Raw genomic sequence first — 23,417 nt, forward strand, 5'->3', positions numbered from 1 at the left:
AGAGAACACCTCTTGCCAGACGCCATCAAATGTGAGAAGTTGCCCACTCAAGTCGGTTACGACGATGAACTGGATTCAGGTCGAGACCCCGATGAGGATGACGAGCATGCAGATGAGCTTCCCTGCGACAAATTCTGACAGAATGTGTAGAAATTCTTTGGTTATGCAATTCTTTGGTTGTTTCAGTGGCTGTCCGAATGGCTTGTCTCAGACCATCTTGGAGGTGAAAATGTTGGATGTGGAGGTCCTAGACTGCTGTGGTTACACGGGGTCTGTGGTTTTGAGGCTGGTTCTCTGAAACGCCTTTGGAGACGGCTTATATGGGAGAGAAATGAACATAATAAATGAGCAATAGCTCTGCTTGACATTCCTGCTGTCAGCATGCCAATCACACACTCCCTTAAATCTTGTGCTGTGTGATAAAACTGCACCTTTCAGAGTGGCCTTTCATTGTGGGCAGTTTAAGGCACACCTGTGCACTAACCATGGTGTCTAATTGGCGTCTTGATATGGCACATCTGTGAGGTAGGATGGATTATCTCTGCAAAGGAGAAGTGCTCACTATCACAGATTTAGACTTTTAATGGTGATATTGTGCACTGTATGTGGAAAAAGTTTTAGATTTTTGAGTTCATCTCATAAAAAATGGGAGCAAAAACAAAAGTGTTGCGTTTATATTTTTGTAGAGTGTATATATTTCTAACAATGTGTGTAATAGTAGCGATCAATAGTTGTATTTTAAGACACGTTTGTCGTTGGGATCGTGGTTCCTGTTAACAAAACAGATTTATCAAGATTATAGCAGATAACACGGCAATTTGGCTTCCTGTTACAACTACTCATTCGCTGGACTCTTCTACAAAATCTCCATCTACAATATATTCTCGTCTGAGGAGGCTGCAGGAAAAATATTAAAATTGGGCTTGGATTACCTGTGATTACAATCATTAATGAATATCCAAACTGTGTAGACGTACGGATGATGTACCTGTACTGTACATCAGTATGACTTGTCCAATACTTGTGACTGCCTACAAAATGTGGAACATTACCACCATCTACTGGAATAAAATGGACGTGCGATGCACTTTACAGCACCACCAACTCCCCCTCCCCACGGCTGCCTCCCTCAAAACGCTCAGCATTGGACTTTCGTTGATGTGATCTTTTTTCCCACTCAATATTGGACTCATTGCTCATCCATTACTGTACATGCACTTTGCCAAGTGCCGCTTATTGCTCTTATAAATGAAATATAATGATGACGGGAACATTCATCCAACCATCAATTATCTGAACCAAAGTACAAACCAACCCACCCCCTTGCATGTTTTTTTATTTTTATTAATGGAAACAGACTGCGCGGCACGGTGTGCGATTGGTTAGCATGTCCGCCTCACAGTTCAGAGATCGTGGGTTCGATTCCGGCCCCGGCATTCCTGTGTGGCGTTTGTATGCTCTCCCCGTGCCTGCGTGGGTTTTCTCTGGGTACTCCGGTTTCCTCCCACATTCCATAAACATGCATGGTAGGTTAATTGATCGCTCTAAATTGCCCATTGTTTGTGACTGTGTATGTTTGTTTGTCTCTGTGTGCCCTGCAATTGGCTGGCAACCAGTTCGGGGTACACCCCGCCTACTGCCCAAAGACAGCTGGGATAGGCTCCGGCACCCTCGTGAGGATAGAGAAGTATAGATAATGGATGGATGGATGGAAACAGTGACAAAAGTAACCTCAATCTTCACAATTCCCATTCCCCGACCACCCCGTGTAAATTTGTTTAAGGTGTCCAGGCACGGCGCTACTGTACACCGGGGCTAGGGGGTGCTATAGCACCGTCAGAAACCTGTAAAGTCCCCCCACCACCACCCTCACATCAACATCTAATTTTACATTTGAAAACATTTTTTGATCATATAAATTAAGTTGTAAAATGTGAATAAGTTTACAGGTAGCCATTCTATTCCAATCCAATCTGTGCTTCCATGCTTGCTTCTGCACCTGTACTCCGTGTGTGTTTGTGAGGGGAAGCTTGACTTGCTCTTTAGATTAGGTGTCTGTTTGTTTCGTATCTATTTTAATAGGACCACAGCCGGCAATACAACATACAAACGTTCACATTTGTGTGCACTTGATTATTATCAATCGCTTCCCCATTACCGTTTTTTTTTTCTTCCACTGAGCACATCCATAGTCCCGTTACCGCGAGCAGTCCCGTCCTCTTGGAGTGTGCTGATACCTAAAACAGACACACCATCTGGTGCTAACGCCACAGCTGATTGGCTGACAATCTTTCTCGTTCAGACAGATTGTCGTTCAGCTGAAGCTCGATGAAGAATAACAGCTTGTTTTTAACTAATTGTTGCAGATAATTTTTCGCTGGATCAAAGCTACTTTTTAAAAGTTAAAATGTAATTGCATTCGCTCGACTCAATCTTATTTGAGGAGGAACGTGAGGATGTAATGTTATCGACCACTCATTTGAAAGGATATTTGAAGTAGCTAATGTTAGCTGGTGTTGAATTGTTTATTAAAAGAGGAGGGTAGTTGGCTAGTATTGTAGTATGTTGCCGTTAGCTTCATGGCTAACTCGTAAACGAGTTTGCAGATAGTTAAATGAATATTCATGTCATGCTGATTATAGTTAACAACTTCAACTAACATCGTGTGTTAGCCTTTCGCTATCCGGGTTAGCGCCGTCACTAAGCTACCTCTATCCATTTGTCTCCAAGGTGACGGTGCTTGTGGTTCCGTTCCTCTCATTCCGCCTGGTATCTTTCTGCAAGACGTGTGCCACTATCGATCATTCAAGCTCAACCGTGGTGCTGACCATACTGTGGATGACTGAAGTGACGGTGCTGCGTGGCTGTCGCCGGCGGGCGGGCCGATGTTAGGAACGGGGCACACAGTGGAGTAGGTCGGTCAGGAGATGCCGGAGCGGGGATGCCGCTTCTTGAACGCAATGTTGTAGTTGAGGGTATAGAAGAGTGCACCTACCTCTCTGACTCGGAACTTGGACAAGGGAATCAACTTTTCTGCCAAACCAGCAGTGGCACATATATGGATGGTGGGGTCGCAGTATGCCCACCCCCTCATCTACCACAACAAAACAGACTGGAGGGAGCAGCAGTGCAGGAGAGGGGCCCATGTTTGCCAGCTCTTCCTCTTCTCTTAGCTCCTCTTTCCGGTTTGTCCCAGCTTTTTTTCTGGGTGTGGTGGCAGCAGTAGTGTTCCAGCTGTCATGGGGAGGCCTGTCCCTTACCTCTTTCTTCTTGAAGCTCTTCATTTATGTGTCATTCGCCCTACTGTGTTTCTTGGCTGGGAGCTTTGTTCTGCTAGTCAGGAAGAGTCCTCTCAAAGTCAGCTGCTTTGACAGACACAGAAAACATTCAGTCCAACAGCTGATGTTCTTCAACAAGCTCATGGTAAGATGTTGCTACCATCTCAAACTAAGACAGGCTATCTCCTTCCACCAGCCACAGCATTTGGTAAACTTGCACAATCAAATGCAGTTATTAGCAGACAGGGTGTTTTGTCTTACTTGTTACTACACACATTATTTTTGAACTACAAATAAATCTTTGTTCATATATATCTGCCAGTGGTGTATAGTGACAGGCAGAACAATGAAATGCACTTCCAGTGGATGGCAAACGGTACAATTAACCTCTGTATCCACCTGATGCCATTCATGCAACAGAATAAGTCATGACTCCCTGTTTGTATATTAGCTTTGTGTTGGATTAAACAGGCACATATTTCTCACAGAGTTTTATCTGTTTGTAAGTAAATCATTTCAGTATTCATACTTTCTGCGACAAATTTTGTGTAGTGGTGTGCAGGGAGATTTTTTTTTTAATTGTAAAATTGGCTTGGCTTAGTCATGTTGGGAAATGTATTCTAATATAAACTACATAAAACCCTGCATATTTCTATCAGAGATGTGCTGATTTAACAATCTTTTTTTATTACTCTTGTGGTTTGTAGTGGCGTAGACCTGCACATATCAGGCTCAAGAGTTGTTTTCAGTATTTTGCCCCTCTTAGTTAAATTAGGTAAATATTAGACCTATGATGGTCTAATACATCACTGTAAATAACACACATAGTATGTAACTTGGTGGCAGTGCTGATTTAAAACCGACCAATATTATCATTGCAAAAGCTGGTTTTAATATTTTTAATACAAGTATTGTATAATCGTAGCTAATTGTTATGGCCGATTGATGTATGATATTGTTGTGTGGCGCTGAACTGTATGCATTGGTTTCAGTGAGCTCCATGTACATTTCTTAAAGAAAAGTCAACCCAAACATATTTTCTTCAAGAATATGTTCTATGCAAGCCAACTAGTTGAAACGAGGCATTCTGATAAATATTGCGTTTGCGGTTAATCCAACCGCTTTTAGCCATCTCTGGGGGCGGCCATTTTGTCACCTCTGATGACTGAAAACAACATCACAACTGCTCAGGGCTCAGGTAACGACCAATACCTGCTTTCTGAAGCTGAGTCGTGATTGGTTGTTGCCTGAGCCTGAGCAGTTGTGATGTCATTTTCAGTTGACAGAAGTGACAAAATGGCAGCCCCCTGTGATGGCTAAAAAGGGGTGGATTTTGCTGCTTAACTCAAATTCCACAAATGCAATATGAATCAGAATGCCGATTTTCAACTAGTTGGCTTGCATTAAACATATTCTTGAAAAGAATGCGTTTGGGTTGATTTCCGCTTTAAGGTTTGCAATTAAATTGATTTGTGAAAAGGGACCACGTGCATTCATCAACAAAGAACAGCCTTTTACATTTTGGCTGAGTCATTCGAAGAAAAGTGATAATGTCTCTGCTGTCTGGCTTTTATGGGCAAAAGCAGTGGCTGTTTGTTACTCTTGTGTTCAATGACTTATTCATGGTGCCTGTACTGTAGAAAAGAAAATCAACATATTGTATGCATTTTCTTTTACTTGAAGTCTTAAACTGTCAATTAATTTTATCCTGCATTTTTCGCTCTAACACATTTTCCCCAACCTTTACATTGCTCTTTCACAATGTCACCTATTGAAAGGAATACACTGATGTTGACTGTTTTTCCAGACTCGATTTCTGGCCCCAGTGCAAGAATCGAGCCATAGTCGGAGGGTGGTGGTGTCACACAATTTGGACAAAGCCCTAAAGGAAGGTAAACTAAGAATTTTGTTTTTCTTTAATTTGTTCGTATGGCAGTGTGCAGGACAAAGTTAAAGTTGTAAATAATGTGCATCAAATGTACTACTAAATCATTAAAGGAAAATATATTAATCAGTCTCTTCAGGAACATCTAGGCGCTATGTTCCCTTTGTTGTGTTTCTTGCATTTCTTATTCTAATTTATTATTATAAATGTTTTGCAAATGAAATCTACCAATGTATTTCTCTGTGTTTCTGTATTTTTAACTGATAACTCCAGTGTATACCAAATGTATTTTCACTTAAGTAGAATGTAATTGTTGACTATCTTCTTTGGTATATTTCATCTCACGTCCTCACTGGTTAATTCAATTTGTTGTTAAGTGATTCATCATGTCATCACTTTTCTTTTGACAATATTTTTTTTTTCAGATTTTTTTTTTTTTTCTGCACATTCTGGCTACTAGTAGACTCCCGTGTTACTACTTTGAGCTCAGCAAATGTCAAATGTGTTGCACTGGCTCTTCTAAATGTCACAACAACCTCAGCTTCTAAAAAACTGCTGACTGATGGATCTTTGTTTTTCCATGTCATCACAACCAGACCTTGCTATTTTAACTCTTAGGCCTGTGTAACGTGCTGGCAAAATGAGTTGCAAAACTAAGAAGCTGTTTGCTTCCTCATTTACATAGAGGGTGTGTATTATTTGAACCTGCTGCTTGTGTTTGGAAAGAAATGCTATTAGTAATATTATACATACTTGACTATTGGTCAAAAATTACACTACTGTCACTCTATTCTTTTTAATATTGTATAGCACAAAATTTTGGGCCCTATTTTCATGCTCGACACAACTCTAGTGTAAAGCGCAGTCTAACTGCGCGTGGGTGGAGTTGTCTTTCTTTTGGTACTTTCCTAGACTTTGCACAGGTAGAACTGGGCATAATAGACCGTTTGCACCGCTGTGGGATGGAACCCAGCCAACTCCCAGCCAATCTAAGCGGCTCACCTCATTCCCATTAAAATCAGCCGCGCATGTGATGTTCGCAATTGGAGACAGAGCAGAAAGTGGAAGAAATGATTTTTGCTTGAATTCTTATTGAATTCTTATTCACCACAGTAATTTGAAGATTCATAGTCTTATTTTAATAGTAAATTATTTGTATCGTTGCATATTTAGAGATACTGTACAGTATATGAACCAATTAATTAGTAGCAGTGGCACCTATTTTATTGACACCCTTGTGGGTTGTGTCAAATGTCACTCTTAGTATATGCCGTGGGCCACTGAAAAATGGTGGTGGGCCGCAAATGGTCCCCGGATCGTAGTTTGGACAACTTGGCTTAGGACATTTTAAAAAATATATTTTTTTACACACTACGGATTTTTTTTTTTTTATTTATACGGAAACAGTACTGTATACAAGTATTAGGTAGGGCTTCACGAAAAGCATGCAATATGCGACATGGATGTTGCCTATATCGATATCGATATTATTGCGATATTTAACATGTGCCTAAAGAAATGTCATTTTTATTATCCAATGAAAGAAGTAAAAAATTTTTCATGTGGCAAAATAAGCAAGCTCAGTGTGTTCTTAGTTAACTACCGGTAATTGTAATTCCCCAGATAATGTCCAACTATTGGATGGCGATGCGCATTTAAATTTGCATCTGACTGGTCAAATTCAGATAAAAGCATACAATTCCATAAGAAAATTATTGCATGGCTTTGCGATATACATATTGCATAGGCCATTATCGCGATATTTTTTTATATATTGTGCAGCCCTTTAGTATTACGGCACCAAAAGATTTGTTATTGTTTCAGCAATTGGGCAGTATAAAGTCTCATTGAATATTTAAAGTTTGATCTCCCAACTACAATTACTAGGAAAACATTCAGAATGGAGGCTCAAAGCCTAGTGATTTGATTATGAATTATAACATAAGTGACCATGCAGGTGAACCACTGATTGAAATGAAGTAAAATAGGAAAGTGATTTCACCCCCACCATTTTTCTTGTACGTCAGCTTTTATAGATTGTTATAAAGACCACATTGTTTAGATATTTGCAGTATGAACAATTAATGCATTGATGGATTTTTTTTTCTTTTTGAAATGTCCGACTGTATTTGAATGTACTTCGTGTTTCACGCAGATAGGAGTCACGTCAGTTTTTACCTCTGTTATGACTTATAGATGCACCACAAAGGTTGAGTATATTACAAACTATAAGACACATATTCAAGTACAAGCATCTAACGTTATCCACTCGCTTTTATGCGCAGAATAAATACGTCTCTGTGTTTTAAGCTAGCGACCGCATGATAGTTGGAGCCCAACCGGCCGTATTTATTGTGTTTTACAACAATAATAAATAGTATTCCTGCGAATGAAATGAATAAGCGTGCACTCCGTCGCCAAAATGCACTGAGTGAGTATGTATAGCGCGCACGCGTCAGTGGGGCGATTGGGGAAACCGCCTCAAATGTGCACACACTGTCCTTTTGTGCCAGCATAAAAATATCCAGACTGGGATATTTATTTATTTGTTTGTTTGTTTGTTTGTTTGTTTATTTATTTATTTGCATAAGAATGATTTAGCCGGCTGACGCATCACAAATGGGCTTCCAGCTTCGTGCAACGGCAGACACGCTTCAGAGTGGCCTTGTCAGAGTTGGCGCTTCTTCTCAGATTTTGTATTTATTTTATTTCTTCAAGTATCAGGAATGAGAAATTATGCTATTGTGTCATTTTTGCCAACAAAAATTCACGGTAGGATAGTGGTACGTGTACTTGGTGCAACACTAGTCCCTAACAGGACGAGACTAGACTTGCCCCAGCAAATGCAGTTTTCAGTATCTGATGTTGAAGCAATCAATCTGAAAGGCAACATCTGAGCAACTAGAAATACACATCAGTCACATGTTTAATTACTTTTGCTCACTTGAAAAGTGTGTGGGTTCAACATTAAGGTGCTCTGCCCTGAGTTGTTTAAAACATCTAGATGTAAATACCGTGAAATAAAAGCTACGATTCTGTCTTTAAGTCTCACATTCATATTTTGATCTGAAACCCAAATGGTCTTCCGTATACAACAAAAGCAAAGGAATTGCCCTTGTCATTCCCACAATTTTGGAGGGGACTGTATTAGGCTTAGGATATGCACATTCATTTGTTAACTATGTGTATCATTATCCAATTTGTGTATACAGTAATGTGAATATATTTTTATCTTACAGTTTCTTGTGATATTTTCTGTTCCTAGCTGTGCTAAAGCTTGTGTTTTTAACCGTAAAATATATTTGATCAAGACATTTGGTCTACCCACAGTGTTGGACTATGCCTACAGAGACTACATCCTGTCCTGGTACATTCCTTTGAGTCGTGATGAGGGCCAATTGTACTCCATGCTGTTAGAGGACTGGTGGCAGATGATTGGGCAGTTGAGATGTCGACTTGCCAATATAGATCTCGTAAACGTGGTGTGTTATGACACCATCCGAATTTTACATACACACTTCACTGGCCTCAAGGCGGCATCTGCAAGGTACACACTTCTACTTATTCATTTATGTTCATAAAAACAAGCAACATAGCATACAGATCATGAAAGCTTGTGTGATAGAGTGTAGACCACAGGTGTCAAATTCAAGGCCCAGGGGCCAGATCTGGCCTGCCATATCATTTCATATTGCAGACTAAATCAAATTATGTGCATTGACTTTGTTTCGTGCTAAAATACCAAAATTGCTAATTGTCTTCACTTTTGAAAACATGTGTGTGTGTGTACTGTATAATGTGTGTGTGTGTGTGTATATATATATATATATATATATATATATATATATATATATACACACACACACACACACACTGCACGTATTTGTGTAATGTGTATATGTAAGTACAGTATAGATACTGTATGTCCATATATGTGTGTGTATATATATATATATATGTGGGGATCATATATTTGGGTTCACAGTCATAATGGCCCTCTGAAGGGAACCACAACTACGATGTGGCCCGTGACAAAAATGAGTTTGGCACCCTTGGTGTAAACCTATAAGAAAACATTTGTTAAATGGTTTTGTGGTAGCCTGTGGTGTGTTTGATGTACTCATATTTTCCCTGTTTATGCTAATGGAGTGAAATTAAAACATTATCTATACTCACTTTCTGTTTCCACACACATCGTCACTTACAGAAAAGGGTAAGCATTTAACTAATCAACTATTTTCATGATCATGGAAAGCCAGGCAAGCCTTAATATCTGCCTTCCCTTTTGTGTAAATGGTTTAGAATTAAATGTGTCCACCGGCACTCAATGCAGGGCTTGGGATTGTCAATTGGACTTTATGGCCGTATCTCACTGAGCAGTGAAAGTTTGCAAGTGTGTGCGCATGTAGGGAATGTTTTTTTACGACAGGGTTCATCCAAGGTCAAAGAGACGTTCGCCAACAATTTTCATGGTCTCAAACTGTTTTTCTTGTCGCAAACAAATTTTGAGCATGTTGAAAATTTGATGGCGACAAGAAAAACGGTTTGGAACCATTAAAGCAGTTTGGGAATGCCTGGCGAACGTGTTTGCAACACTGAACGAACCCTGAAAAAAAAAAACATTGTTCGTTGCGTGCACACATTCAAACCTTCAGTGAGATATGGGCTTAAAGCAATTTGTGTCAAGATGACAGGATACCAGTACTGTTCCTTCTTCATTGGGTGTCTTTTATATATGGACAGACCGGATGAAGGAGCTCGGCCGTTTCCTCTCCATCCATGTTTGGTTAATCCGGAGTCAGAGTTGGCCTTCCTCCGCTGTGTAGCCAGAATACTGCTGCTATGTCTGCTGCCACAAAAGGATGCAAAGTCTTACACACTACGCTGCTGCCTCACAGAAGTGATCACTACTAAAGGTAACTTGTTTATCAGTCATTGTGTGTGTTTACATGTCAATGCTTTTATAACTTGTAAAACAAAAACAGAAATCAAATACCCGTAACATGGTTGCAAAATCCGCATAGCACCTTTTGATTTGACCATGTTCAGTCTTTGCAGGGGGTATGAGCAGTGATGCCGGTGTGACTTCATTTTAGCAGCCATTTTGATTGACCCATTCAGGCCCAAAGCGCTCATCATCTCCCCAAAACCCAAGGGCGACTATAGAATCACCCTCTTAAACCTGAGCTTCTCCCAGAAATTCAGCACCTGTAGCAGATAATTCCAAAAGAATTTGAGAGCTTAGACACGTGGCTTTCGCACATGCCCGAGTTTATTATTATTTCCTGTTTCAATCGAAGATGTAAAAATAGTGTCAGTGCAAGAGAAGCACTATTTTTAATTGTGAAAAAATAGTGGTAATGACCATCCTCTATTCTGTTACAAAGACGTCGATATCGTCATTGTCTACAAACATATAGCTTAACCATGTATCGCGTTCGCCAAGTTCCACTGGTTCAAAGTCCTCAAGAGCGTCGTCTTTTTCACTGCTGTTACTATTTCAGAGCTCCCGCGATCGTCACTGTGTCCACCGTTGAAAAATTCCGCAACATCCTCCGAAGGGTCACGACACTGTCACGTGTGTATTCTGACGCATTTAATTGGCTAAGAGACCGAGAATTGGATTAAAAAAAGAAAATGACGTAAACGCTCTCCCGGCTTTAAGGGTAGAAAGATGCAAGAGCGCTCCCAGCTTTAGTGGTTGAAACGCGGTTATACGCTCCCGGCCATAATGGGTTAACGAGTAATCTAGTGCGTCACTATTTTCAAAATAGTAGTCGGACTAAAGTTACTGTTCCGAGATTGAATGCATTATTCATTGGCTGGACTAAGATATCACCACATATACTCGAATGTTTATCTTCAGGGCCGAAAATAGCAATAAACAACACCTATGGAAATTTGCAGTGCAGTGGTCCCTCGCTTTATCGCGGTTCACCTTTTGCCGACTTGCTACATCGCAAATTTATTTACAGTGCTATTTTGTCTGCTGTTTTTTTACAGCGTTCGAACCCATATTGTGTCCTAATTGACTGCCTGTATTTTAATAGTGCAATTCAGCATGCTGATTTTTACAGTTTAATCATTCCACCCCCCAAAAATCACATAACGCAATGTTTTTAATATTAAGAAACAAACATTTAAAAAAAAAAAAAAAAATCAGCCAGCAGACAAAGTTAAATCCTTTTTTTTTTTTCCTCCTTTGATTTTCTAAACGGGTCAATTATTACTCACAACATAACAGGAGGGTTAAAAAGGGTTTTGACCTATGTTTTCATTATAAAATAGTATTAAATATTAATAATTAATCCAATAATAATGATGATAATAACAATATTAATAATAGCAATTATAACCATGTATACTTATTTTTCTTACTAAGGTTTTATATATATATATATATATATATATATATTTATTTATTTATTTATTTATATACAGTATGTATATATATATATATATATATATATATATTTATTTATTTATATACAGTATATATATATATATATATATATATATATATATATATATATATATATATATATACATAGTTATTTATATACAGTATATAGTAAGCCATTTATGTTAAGTGAAATCCAGAAAGACCCCCCTTAAAAAAAAAAAGTTATTTTAAATCAGAAAAACTGTTTTTATTTTATTTTCAATAAAAACCTTAAACATCACTATTAAAAATGCACTTCCAATAAAGTATGGGCAAAATCAGTTGCCATTTTTAGGTTGAGCGGAATTGTTGAAAGTAATTAATAAAGTAACGTGTAATCTAAATTTGTTAGTTTTAAAATCAAGTAATCAGTAAAGTAAATAAGTTAATTTTTCAAGATAACTCTGGCAACACAGGGTATGAGTCTGTCAGTGTGGCCCATCTTGACCTGGCAGTATTTGTCCATTCAGAAGTACTCTTGATCTCTGTCAAGTTTGTTAGAGCATCGCCCTTGGTAGCTCACCTCAGAGATTTTCAATTGGACATACTATTTAGATTGATGTGTCAAATGTTCATAAATGTTCAAAATTGAACCAAAATACATCACCAGACCATGACATTTTAACAAGTGTTTGTTTTCTTTTGTTTTCCTGGATATATTCCCACTGCAAACTCATTATTTAAAGCACACTACAAAGAATTTTCATCTACAGCATTTGGGAGTAAACAATTGCAACAGTAGAAAGTATAACTTCAATTGGAGATTTGTTATTACAAGATAATGTCACCTGAGACCTAATGTTGCAGCATTTGTCAACTGATGTCTTTTTCCGCAAGAGAATGTGATAATTGTTTTTCTTTTTTTGTGCATGTGTACTGCAGTTTTGAAGCCTTTGGTGGAAGTTCTTAGCGACCCCGACTCCATAAACAGGATGCTGCTCTCTCAAATGGAGCAGCGGGAGCAGCAGGCTGAGCAGCAGAAGAAAGCTTACACCTATGCTGCCTCTTATGAAGACTTCATTAAGCTGATATCAACTTCCACAGATGTCATTTTCCTCAAACAACTCAGGCATGACACTGAACTAATGCACACCACATGCACAATAGCTCCAATGGCAGGACACTGCCAAACATGCGGGCCTACTGTCCTTACATACGGAGTGCAGTTTACACAAACCCGTTGAGCAAACAGTGTCAACAGCTCATCTTTTTGCAGCTGTGGACCGATGTTACCATGGAAGCAGACAGTGCCTCGGAGGCAATATGAGACACCTCAATGCAGAAAAATTCATCTTGCCATTTTGTCTCATTAGTCCAAGATATTTGCTAACTTCAGACATATTACTCATACTCCAATCACTTTCTCATTACATTATGTTTCAAAAGATACAGAATGATTGTTCGTCATATTTGTTGTATAATACTGCATGAATCCAAAAACAGCACTTTATTTAGTGAACAATCAAACTTTTCCTCCCTGCAGGTATCAGATAGTGGTAGAAATTATTCATGCCACCACTATCAGCAGCCTGCCTCAGCTCAAGAAACAGAAAGGTACTATTGTTGCTTCTCCTTAAGATGTTTTTTTTTTTTTTTTTTTTTTTTTACATTTCTATCAGGCTTTTTGTCTTAATTCTCATTCTGTGCTGTTATACTTTAGTGTCAGCTTTACTAAATTTGGTACTTACTGCTTAAATTGTTAGCCTCATCGAAAGGGTAATATTTTACTTTTGTGAAAATGTTTCCATAGTCAACACTACCAAAATGTGTTATGTGGTGCACCCCCCCCCCCCCCCCTCCAAAAAAAAAAAGGTCTGGGCTCTAAACCCTCTATAGTTTGTTAGTTTCACTTGAATCAGTTTCTAGTTTAATATTGTTTTCAAATCTGTTACTGAATTGTATTATTATTGAAGGCATGTGCCTTCAATACCAACCTCTAAAACAGGGCTCAGCAACCTTTTGGAAACAGAGAGCTACTGTATATCTTGAGCACGGATTAACACAAAGGGCTACTAGTTTAATATGCACTGTTGAAATAACAAATTTGCTCAAATTACCCTGAAGATTATTACAGATTATTCATTATTACAGATTATTCATAATTAATGTTATTCATGTATGGGAAGATACCATTTATCTTTCTCTCTCGCTCTCTTTCTCTGTCTTTGTCCCTACCAGAGCGCAAAGGCAAAGAATCAGCAGCCATGAAGGCAGACCTGCTAAGGGCCAGGGATATGAAACGATACATCAATCAGCTGACTGTTGCTAAGAAACAATGTGAGAAACGAATCCGGCTACTTGGTGGACCAAACTATGAGAACAATGAAGATGGAGGAACTGACGACAGTGACGAGCCTCTAAGCCAGAGGGTACTGTTTTTTTTTCTTGTTTTTTTTTTTTTCAGAATAAAAATTCTGACCCTAATCATTCTGGGGCATCTCACAGAATGAAGCCTGAATTATTATTTATTATATTGGTGGACCAAACCTCATGTGTCTCATATCAGTCTTTTTCCTCATGTTCAGATTCTCCTGTTCGATGACATCATGTGCAATCCAGGTTACAGGGAACATTTCAGAGATTACATGGAGAGAGTTGATAAGAGAGCTCTGATAAGCTTCTGGGAATTGGTGGAAACATTGAAAACTGCCAACAAGGTGACACACCTGCCAAAAATATTCACTGTACTAACTCAACGGAAGTTTGAATACACGACAGTTTGTGTGTCATTATTTATTTATATTTAACAGACTGAGGTGCCCCAAATTGTTGGGGAAATCTACCAGAAGTTCTTTGTAGAAAGCAGAGAGATTCCGGTGGAGAGGTTTTTGTTGAAAGAGATCCAACAAAGCTTAGTGGGAAACAGAGGAACTCAAGTCTTTTTGAGACTACAGGAACAGGTTGAATTTCCACTCATAAAACTATGAGCGCTAAAGACAAGCGATGTCCAGATGTTCGACAGTTTCAGTTCTCTACTTGTCATGTTCTAGGTGGCTGAGACCATGAGGGAGCGTTACTACCCTTCCTTCCTGGTTTCGGATCTTTATGAAAGGCTCATCAAACGAGATGAGCAGCACAGCCAGTCACGGTGTAGCAGTGAGGAGAAGGACGAAGGGGTCAGACACATGAACGTGAACCTAACATGAATGCACAATATCTGCCCATGCATCTGTGTTTACATTCCTCTTAGGTGTGGATACATTTCGAGTTCTATGTCTTACAGAAATTCTTCTGTGTTGGGGTGTAGTGTCGGGGTCTAGATGCCGGAGAGGAGGTGTGCGATGAGGGCAGTAAAGGAATCAATGAACAGGCCAGCTACGCTGCTACTAAGCTTCACCAGCTGTATGACAAACTGGAGTACAAGAGACAAGCCTTGGGCTCTATTCAGAATGCACCCAAACCAGATAAAAGGGTAAGAGAATATTGATAAATTATCACCGTTTTTGTAACTAGTGATCAACCTATTGAGCTTTGAGATGGTATGGATCGAATGAATACACAGGTGTTAAACTCAATGCCTTGGGCCCAGAGCCGGCCCACCACATTATTTTATGTGGCCCACGAAAGCAAATCGTGTCAACTTCCATGATCCTTGCTAAAATGTCTACCAACATTTCAAATTGTCATGTGTAGTAAATAATATTGAAATTTTACAATAATTTTTTTGTTACCCTTTTCACAGCAACTTACACAATAATTGTACAAATGATTATCCTTGACTTCTTGTTTGAAAACCAGTAATCCATCAATTTGTTGTGTAAATGTAATAATAGGATGAGACGATGAAACATTTACGGCATTTGGTTTCATTACGGTCCTCTGTGGGGGGTGCACAACTACAAAGAGGACCGTGTCAAAAATGTGTTTGTCACCCCTGAATTAATACAATAGATACAGATGGTTTTAACACAAGCCAGTAGCCACTCTAAATCAAAATCTTGGCGTTTGCAAATTATAAATGCTATTACTTGACGTTAACTGGCGCTTAGCATGCCGCCTAAACTGTTTCTGTGTTTCTAGATTGTGAGCAAACTCAAAGAAGAAATAGGGGCCATGGAGAGAGAGCACAGTGAACTTCAACAACATATCACCAGGACAGACTGGTGGTGTGAAAACCTGGGTCACTGGAGGGCTACAATTACTGCTGCTGAAGTAAATTGTTTTGGGATGCAATATATGATTTATCATACACATTGGACTCTACCTTGACATAATTAGCCAACTGATGTCCCACATCATTCTTTTGGTAGGCAGAAACATGAAGAAAAAAATGTCACTGGGAAGATTGGGTTTGGCAACCTCTTGACTGATTGCATGAGAAATATTTCAGATGACATTTTTTCACAAAACGGCACAATCCCACAATCATTCTCGTCAAATGAAAGCATTCACAAATGACAGTGTCTTTTTATCTGGTGCTATCTAATGATGCATTGAAGACTACAGGGTTTAGTGAAAATTGGTAAATGTGTACCGTGGTCATTTTAAAACGGCAAAAATATTTTCAGACCTAATAAGTGTCTGTGTGTTTCAGGCTACAGAAGAAGGCGGGGAAACTGTAGCTTGTTACAATGTCTGTGTCGACCTGTTGGAAGGTGAGGAGACAGTTAACAGCCGCTGGAGCGTCCAAAGAAAACTTACTGAATTCCATATGTTGCACCGCAAACTGACTGAGGTAATGCAACATCTAACACACTAATTCCAGTAACCACTTAGAAAGTTATTGCAAAGTACATTACTTGTGCCAGTAATGTGCTGTACAATATCACTGCGACTAGTAATTGCAGTTTTGTTCTCTTAGTGTTTCCCATCTTTGAAGAAACTCCAATTACCATCCCTCAGCAAACTTCCCTTCAAATCTATCGACCAAAAGTTCTTGGACAAGAGCAAAACTCAGCTCAATACCTTTTTACAGGTAAACGTGAAAACTGTACATAATGTGCAGTCAGACTTAGACCAATATTTAGAATGTTTCACAGCAATAGTCTGACTTAGTTTTTTTAGTTTTTAACCGTTTTTAGTTTGATCTAATTTTTGTACCGTAGTTTTTTTTTTTTTAATTATAGTTGCTCACAGAAAGAAACTGCTCAACAATATCCATCCATCAGATCCATCTTGTCATTAACTATAGATTCACTTTAAGTCAATCTAAGGGCTACATAAATAAGATTGACTTAACAGATCAATTGAGAGCTTGTTTGATTCAGGGCAGCTCAGCAATTTACAAAATGCGGTTCATGTGTTTGCAGCGTCTGTTGACAGATGAGCGATTGTGTCAGTCAGAGGCACTTTATGCATTCCTCAGTCCATCTCCAGAACACCTAAAGGTAACCAATTTGTCCCCATTCTCTTATTTCAAAGAAGCAACAATATGTACTGTACATGGTCAGTTTTGTCATTTCTGTGGCTACTAGCTCACACCAACCTTTCAAGTTAATTGACGATTTTCTTAGTTTTGTCAAAACACACTGAATAAATGTGTCATCAAGGGCCACCCATCATTGAATTTACTCCTATCATGATACTCTGAAGTGATGAAAGCTAACACCTTTACTAAGAGCTGTTTATGTTTAATATATTAATCCATTTGGTGTTGAATGACAGACGCAATACAATACATTCACGTTGTTCTCCTGTCTGATGGTTGAAGGTGATGTCCATTCAGAAGAAGTCTTCTTTCTCTCTGGCCTCCTTCCTGGAGAAACTTCCTGGGGATTTTTTTTCTCATACAGAGGTAGCAACTCATACCTCTCAGACCAGCATTTGGACTGTGAGTGCCGCATGTGCTGTCATTGCTCTTTATAGGAGGAGGCAGACGACGACAGCGACTTGTCAGATTACGGTGACGAGACAGACGGGAGAAGGGACGCCCTGGCTGAACCTTGTTTTATGCTCATTGGCGAGATATTTGAACTCCGAGGAAGTGAGTGCATCACATTTTGTCACTAGTCACACTTTATCAGTTTGAAGATTCCATCTTGATGTCAGGCTTGCTTGCTTTCGTTCTAGATGTGTGTCCATTTCAGAAGGAAAAATTAATTCTGTAAGCCTCTGGGTACTTTTTTTTCCCCTGAATATTCAATTGAAATGCATGTATTTATGTTCATCTACCCACAGTGTTTAAATGGGTGAGGAAAACTCTTATTGCACTAGTCCAGGTGACATTTGGACGAACTATCAACAAGTGAGTACAAGTGAAAAGTCCAAATGATACGAATAACAAACAATCTGTAAATCTGAACACGGTATTGTGCATACACACTTGAACTTTTTGTCCTGCCCAACTGCAGACAGATCAGGGACACAGTGAACTGGATCTTCTCGGAACAGATGTTGGTCTGTTACATCAATGTCTTCAAGGACACTTTCTGGCCCAACGGGATTCTGGCACCACATGTCAATGTCCGAACTGATGCTGAACGCACTGAAACCAAGGAACGGGCTCAACAAAAACTACTTGACAATATTCCAGGTAGCAAATACATTTTTGGGGGGCATTGTATCAAAAAGGGAGAATGAGCTGAGTGAATTAATTAACTACATGATTTAAAAATGGATTTAAGTTTGAAACCTAAATGCAAGATGCACAGTGAAGGATAACTTTCCCCCCCATGTTACCCTTTTGTATGTCAGATGCATTAGCAAATCTAGTAGGCCAGCAGAATGCCCGTTATGGAGTCATCAAGGTCTTCAATGCCCTGCAGGAAGCTAGTGCCAACAAACATCTTCTCTATGTAAGAATACTAGCTTTCTTATTTGTGATTATCTTTTTTTGTTTTTGCAAGCGTAACTTGTCTTTTTTTTTTTTTTTTTTTTTTAGGTCTTGATGGAAATGTTACTTAAGGAAGTGTGTTCTGAACTCAGAGTAGAAGTTGACAACATATGAACAAGTAAATTTTTACGCTCACAGTTTTTGTGCTATTTTATCTTTCATGTTTTCACCCCCCCAAAATAAATGTGGCTTTTCTTGCAGAATCTGCTGCCAGGATTGGGATGAAAGCATACCCAGAGTTGGAAAAAAACAGGGTTTGGGTTCTGTTTCAGTGACAACCTTCAAGCATTGCCACTTTATTCATCTGTTTATTTTCTCATCTATCATAAATGGCAACTTCAAGATACTCCCTATCGTTGCGTGGGAGTAGGATGTCGTGATCTATTGGAAACATCTATGAGGTCAATATTAGAGTCCAGTTGTTGTACTTTTACAAATCTTTGCACAGGTGGTAGTATCTCCAGAGCACAGAATGAGCCTTGAAGATTATCTGAGTTTGATGGAGACATGATCAAAAGTGAAGGCATCTTCATGAAATTTGGAGCAATTTTCTACCATATGTTTTTTTAGTGGTTGCATAAAGAAATAGTCAACTGAGGGGACAAAAATGTGCTATGTTGGCCTTTCTAAAGTTTACCGATCATTACCTACCAATATAGCCTGACAAAGCAGTTGTTGGTCCTAATGCTGATTCCACTTGTAAGACTGTGAAATGTGAAAATGCTGGACTGGCAAGTGGTTGAAAGGGACTAATGTTAATTCTGGTACAAATTGGAACGACACAGATTAGGATTATTTTCACTCATACGAGACTAAGTACACAGTTCACATTTGTTCCAGAAGTCTGACATTCACACAAGAGCAACGTGTGAATTAACATTTAGAAACTGTGAGACCCACTTATTCTTTATCATTAGCAGCAAACACCAGATAGATCTGTATTACAACCAGCTAAGATCGTTTCTTGATCTAAAGCTAAGAAGGCAAAAACAAAATTGTGAAAGTAAAAACTGGGTTGTTGAGTCATGTTCAAATTGATTATATGTAGACATTTATTAAATGCAGCAAAACAAATGAGGTTCAGGTTGCTCGTTGCCTTTTTAAGGTGACAAACATGTTGAACGCAACCTCTCAACATTCCTGCTACACAAAATCTGAGCAACACTTGTGTTCTGTGATTATTGTTAAGGCTTATAATTGTGCAATATAATGCCATGTAAAGGTCATTGTGATCATTTTATTTATAATTATTGATAGATTTTATTTTTACCAAAATTGTTTAGAAAGCATTTATATAAGCAATAAATACATTTAAAAAATCCTTCCATTTGGTATTTTGTTTAAAAAATGACCTACTAAAATATGAGACTTAATGATCATGCTTTAAATTATTACAGCACTGATACACGGTGAATAGCAGTAACATGGATCTTAAGTCCCTATACACTAACTCCATTCAAATATCTTATTCTAGAGTTTGAAGTAGCTATAGTAAAGTACTGAAAGTAGTGTTAAAGAGTACCATTTTGATGCAGGCGTAAGCCTTGACACATTGAAGGCATCAAATGTATTTTATCGCAAATAACACAAGCAAGTAAGACAACAAAATGAAATTATACTGGTTGAGCTAATGCTATTTGTGCAGCATAACCAATTTGAAATGGTTAATCTGACCTTCAACGTCATTCTTAACGACGAATGAAGAGTGAATAATTTTCAGAGATGGGAAATTCTGGGCCAGAAAATAACTGTCAGTTTGTCTTGAGCCACAGGTGCTTCTGATCAACTGAGCTCGTTTACCTGCCGGTTGAGTAGAAGTACCTGTAGTTATAAACCAAACTGGCAGGGTTTTTACTTTCTGGACCTGGATTTCCCATCTCTGATCGTTTTAAACACATTTTAAACCAAAAACGGCTCGATACCTGCCTACAGTGTGTAGGAAAGGAGTTGAGTAAACAGTGTTGCCCCCCCCACCCCGGGGGACATTGGCTTTAGCACAGTATCCCAGTAACAGTCGTTGCCACCATCCACCAGGGTTTGATTCTGTCAACACAAGAGACCGTTAAGTGAAGGAAAGGCAGCATCGTGCTTTCAAAAATAAAAGCTATCGTTGACAGTGAAGCGGTACATCGCCTGACTTCAGCTCAGGCGTCGTAAATTGTTTGTTTGTCCTGATTGGCCACCAGCAGGTCGGTGAGTGTTGGCACTAAGTTACACGCCATGCGCTGCAGGATAATAATTTAAGGCTTAGTCGGTAAGTACTTATTTTCATTTTAAACGTGAAAATCCGTGTTTCTTCGTCTTCCAATCCCCAAAATGTGCAAATGACATTTTATTTTGGCAAGTTACACCGGAATTTGCACTGACATTGTCCGTTGATATTCAAGACTAGCAAGGCGCCACTAAACAGTTGCGAGGTACAAATCATTTTCTAGCAGGTAAGAAACGTTGCATATTACGAAGTTGTTTAAGTTAGGTTAACAGCGTGAGATGTTGACATGCCAATATTTTATTGAACGTGAGGTATCGTTTAGCTTTGTTAAGTTAAACTGTTCGCCATGGCTGTTTTGTTCAAGAAAACTGGCTAGCTAAAGCTAAAATTTGGGAATGCATTACTGTATTAGCTTGCACAACATGCGGTAACCAGTGACAGTCAATTAGTAGTACCACCAAGACAATAGCTGTGGTTGCTACTATTTATAAAGCAGTTTAATGCCATTTGTAGATCACCATAGCTTACTGCTCGGTGCTTAAGGCTGCATTGTGGTTGCTTGACAACGGGGAATTAAAGAGGCAGTAACCGCATATATTTGGCTGGGAATGATTGGACAGTATCTACTACCGTATGGTTAAATGGAAATAGACCAAAACAGGCTTTAATTTACCCAATTTTAACTCGTTTTAGCGTGATTCCTGGATATGAGTAATTCCAGGCAATTTAGGCACCCAAATGTTTGAAAAGGAAACCCCTTATTTAATGCCGTTTTTATTTAAGAAAAACTTGCGATAAAACCTTTAATTGGATTCATTCAACTTAACCATCAACAACACACTTTTTTAATGTTGCGATGTGTTTGGCACAACCTTGTGACAAGATACTCAGGCACCTGAAAAACACATTGCTGAATATGAATGGCGTGTACCTCATTAAAAGACATTTATGTGATCATCCAACTGCCTGGGGTGGTCCAGTTTCACTAAAAAGCTCAGTTTTTATGTTTTATCCGGTCCTGATGTCACGCAGCGCTGGCTTCATATAAATTAATTTGCAAATATTAAATTTCACTTCTTCTTTCTCTGCGGTGCATAGATTTGTCTTCCTCGGAGGCCTGTATAGTGCATGGATAGTAATTCTGTCTTCTTTTACCTGAAGATGGAAACGCATATTTGTCATGTGAAATTTATAAAATATTTTTTAAAATAATGCATGGCCACAGAACAAACTACTCAATGAGCAGTGTATATCAGTTATTAGGATGCAATGTCAGGGCCTAGTGCCGTGTCCAGAACGTGCGGCAAATACTGATGATAGTAATAGTAGTAGTAATAAGTAAACCATTAATCTCTTTATTCATTGTATTTTATTTGCATGTTGATAGAATGGATCTATTATGTTAATATTTGTTTGGGGCTAAATTAAATACCGGTAAATCAAATTAAATGTGTTTTATCAAAGTTTAAAAGACACTCCCAAGGGGTTCTAGAAGACATGTGGGACAGTAAAAACACGTTCACAATCTCTTCGCTATTTTCTTTTCTTTTCTTCTCCCCTTTGGCACATTTTGTTTGAGGAGCATCCTGACAAACAAGTGTCCTTTCTTTTTGCGGTAGATCTCCGAAGAAAAAAGCCGCTAGTGAGTCAGACAATCAGTTAATTGGTATCACCTGTGGTTGCCTATTGTGCGCTGTCCAATGTCAAACTTCGTGCACAAATTACAACCAACATCTGTAATTACGTAAATGCAAATATACTTACAAGATGAATCAACTCCTTCGCTGGAGCTGCAGTTTCTGTTGCAGGACGGATGCCAACGTTCAGCTAATTGTCTTTCATTTGCTGAAGCTGGAATCTAATTGACTTTGGCTTCACAGCTGTGTCGCAATTTTGTCTCTGTGTGCCCTACGATTGGCTGGCAACCAGTTCAGGGTGTCCCCCGCCTACTGCCCAAAGACAGCTGGGATAGGCTCCAGCACGCCCCGCGACCCTTGTGAGGAGAAGCGGTACAGATAATGGATGGTTCGATTTTGCTTAACCTTGAGTGAAAAGGGGACGAGGCAGATAGGTGTGATCACCGCAGCGCGTCCCTACCAAGTCCAGCGCATACTTGCGCTTATTCCATCCATCCATTATCTATACCGCTTATCCTCACAAGGGTCGCGGGGCGTGCTGGAGCCTATCCCAGCTGTCTTTGGGCAGTAGGCGGGGGACACCCTGAACTGGTTGCCAGCCAATCGTAGGGCACACAGAGACAAACATCCACACTCACAATCACACCTAGGGGCAATTTAGAGAGTTCAATCAACTTACCATGCATGTTTTTGGAATGTGGGAGGAAACCGGAGTACCCGGAGAAAACCCACGCAGGCACGGGGAGAACATGCAAACTCCACACAGGGAGGCCGGGGCCGGGATCGAACCCACAACCTCTGAACTGTGAGGCGGACGTGCTAACCAGTCGACCACCGTGCTGCGCTTATTCCAATGTTTACAATAATTTTCCAATCACACAAATTTTTGTGTGTGGTATATTTATATTTTCATTTTTATGAATTAATAAATAAATAAATGAATGGTAAATGGACTGTCACTTGTATAACGCTTTCTACCTTTGGTACTCAAAGTGCTTCACACCGTACCTCATCTACCTACTGATGACGCAGCATCAGGAGCAACTGGGGGTCAGTATCTTGCTCAAGGATACTTTGACATGGTCACAATGGCCGGGGATCGAACCCACAACCTCCTGGTTGGGAAACGACCACTCGACCATGAGCCATGAGCCGGCCCGATTATGAATGAAATGGAAAAAAATATTAGAT

The 23,417-nt window shown here is 39.2% G+C and overlaps 2 protein-coding genes across 7 annotated transcripts in view; both read left to right on the forward strand.

Annotated features, from left to right (window-relative positions):
- Window positions 1-2,269: 2,269 nt before the first annotated feature.
- Window positions 2,270-19,698, forward strand: snx25 (sorting nexin 25). Its single transcript, XM_086024022.1, has 23 exons — window positions 2,270-2,409; window positions 2,731-3,423; window positions 5,086-5,170; window positions 8,494-8,710; window positions 9,907-10,079; window positions 12,488-12,674; window positions 13,089-13,159; window positions 13,784-13,974; window positions 14,131-14,262; window positions 14,356-14,505; window positions 14,596-14,721; window positions 14,853-15,017; window positions 15,626-15,757; window positions 16,140-16,280; window positions 16,407-16,520; window positions 16,855-16,932; window positions 17,256-17,339; window positions 17,411-17,528; window positions 17,723-17,789; window positions 17,896-18,077; window positions 18,239-18,339; window positions 18,426-18,495; window positions 18,579-19,698. The coding sequence occupies exons 2-22, from the start codon at window positions 3,079-3,081 to the stop codon at window positions 18,489-18,491; spliced, it is 2,925 nt and encodes a 974-aa protein (XP_085880148.1). The 5' UTR covers window positions 2,270-2,409; window positions 2,731-3,078; the 3' UTR covers window positions 18,492-18,495; window positions 18,579-19,698.
- Window positions 19,699-20,384: 686 nt separating this feature from the next.
- The window catches only part of LOC147152048 (centrosome and spindle pole associated protein 1-like), a 30,262-nt gene continuing 27,229 nt past the window's right edge, over window positions 20,385-23,417 (forward strand). For 3 of the 6 annotated variants that reach the window (XM_086023543.1, XM_086023548.1, XM_086023547.1), the window contains exon 1: window positions 20,658-20,815. The gene's annotated coding sequence lies outside the window, so the exon portion shown is untranslated. Of the gene's footprint in view, window positions 20,632-20,657; window positions 20,816-23,417 lie in introns of those variants that run through there. The other 3 variants (XM_086023544.1, XM_086023546.1, XM_086023545.1) reach the window with 2 other exon arrangements.

Source organism: Filicampus tigris, chromosome 2 (assembly GCF_054856515.1).
Source record: "Filicampus tigris isolate MCC_2025a chromosome 2, RoL_Ftig_1.0, whole genome shotgun sequence".
Lineage (NCBI taxonomy): Eukaryota > Metazoa > Chordata > Actinopteri > Syngnathiformes > Syngnathidae > Filicampus > Filicampus tigris.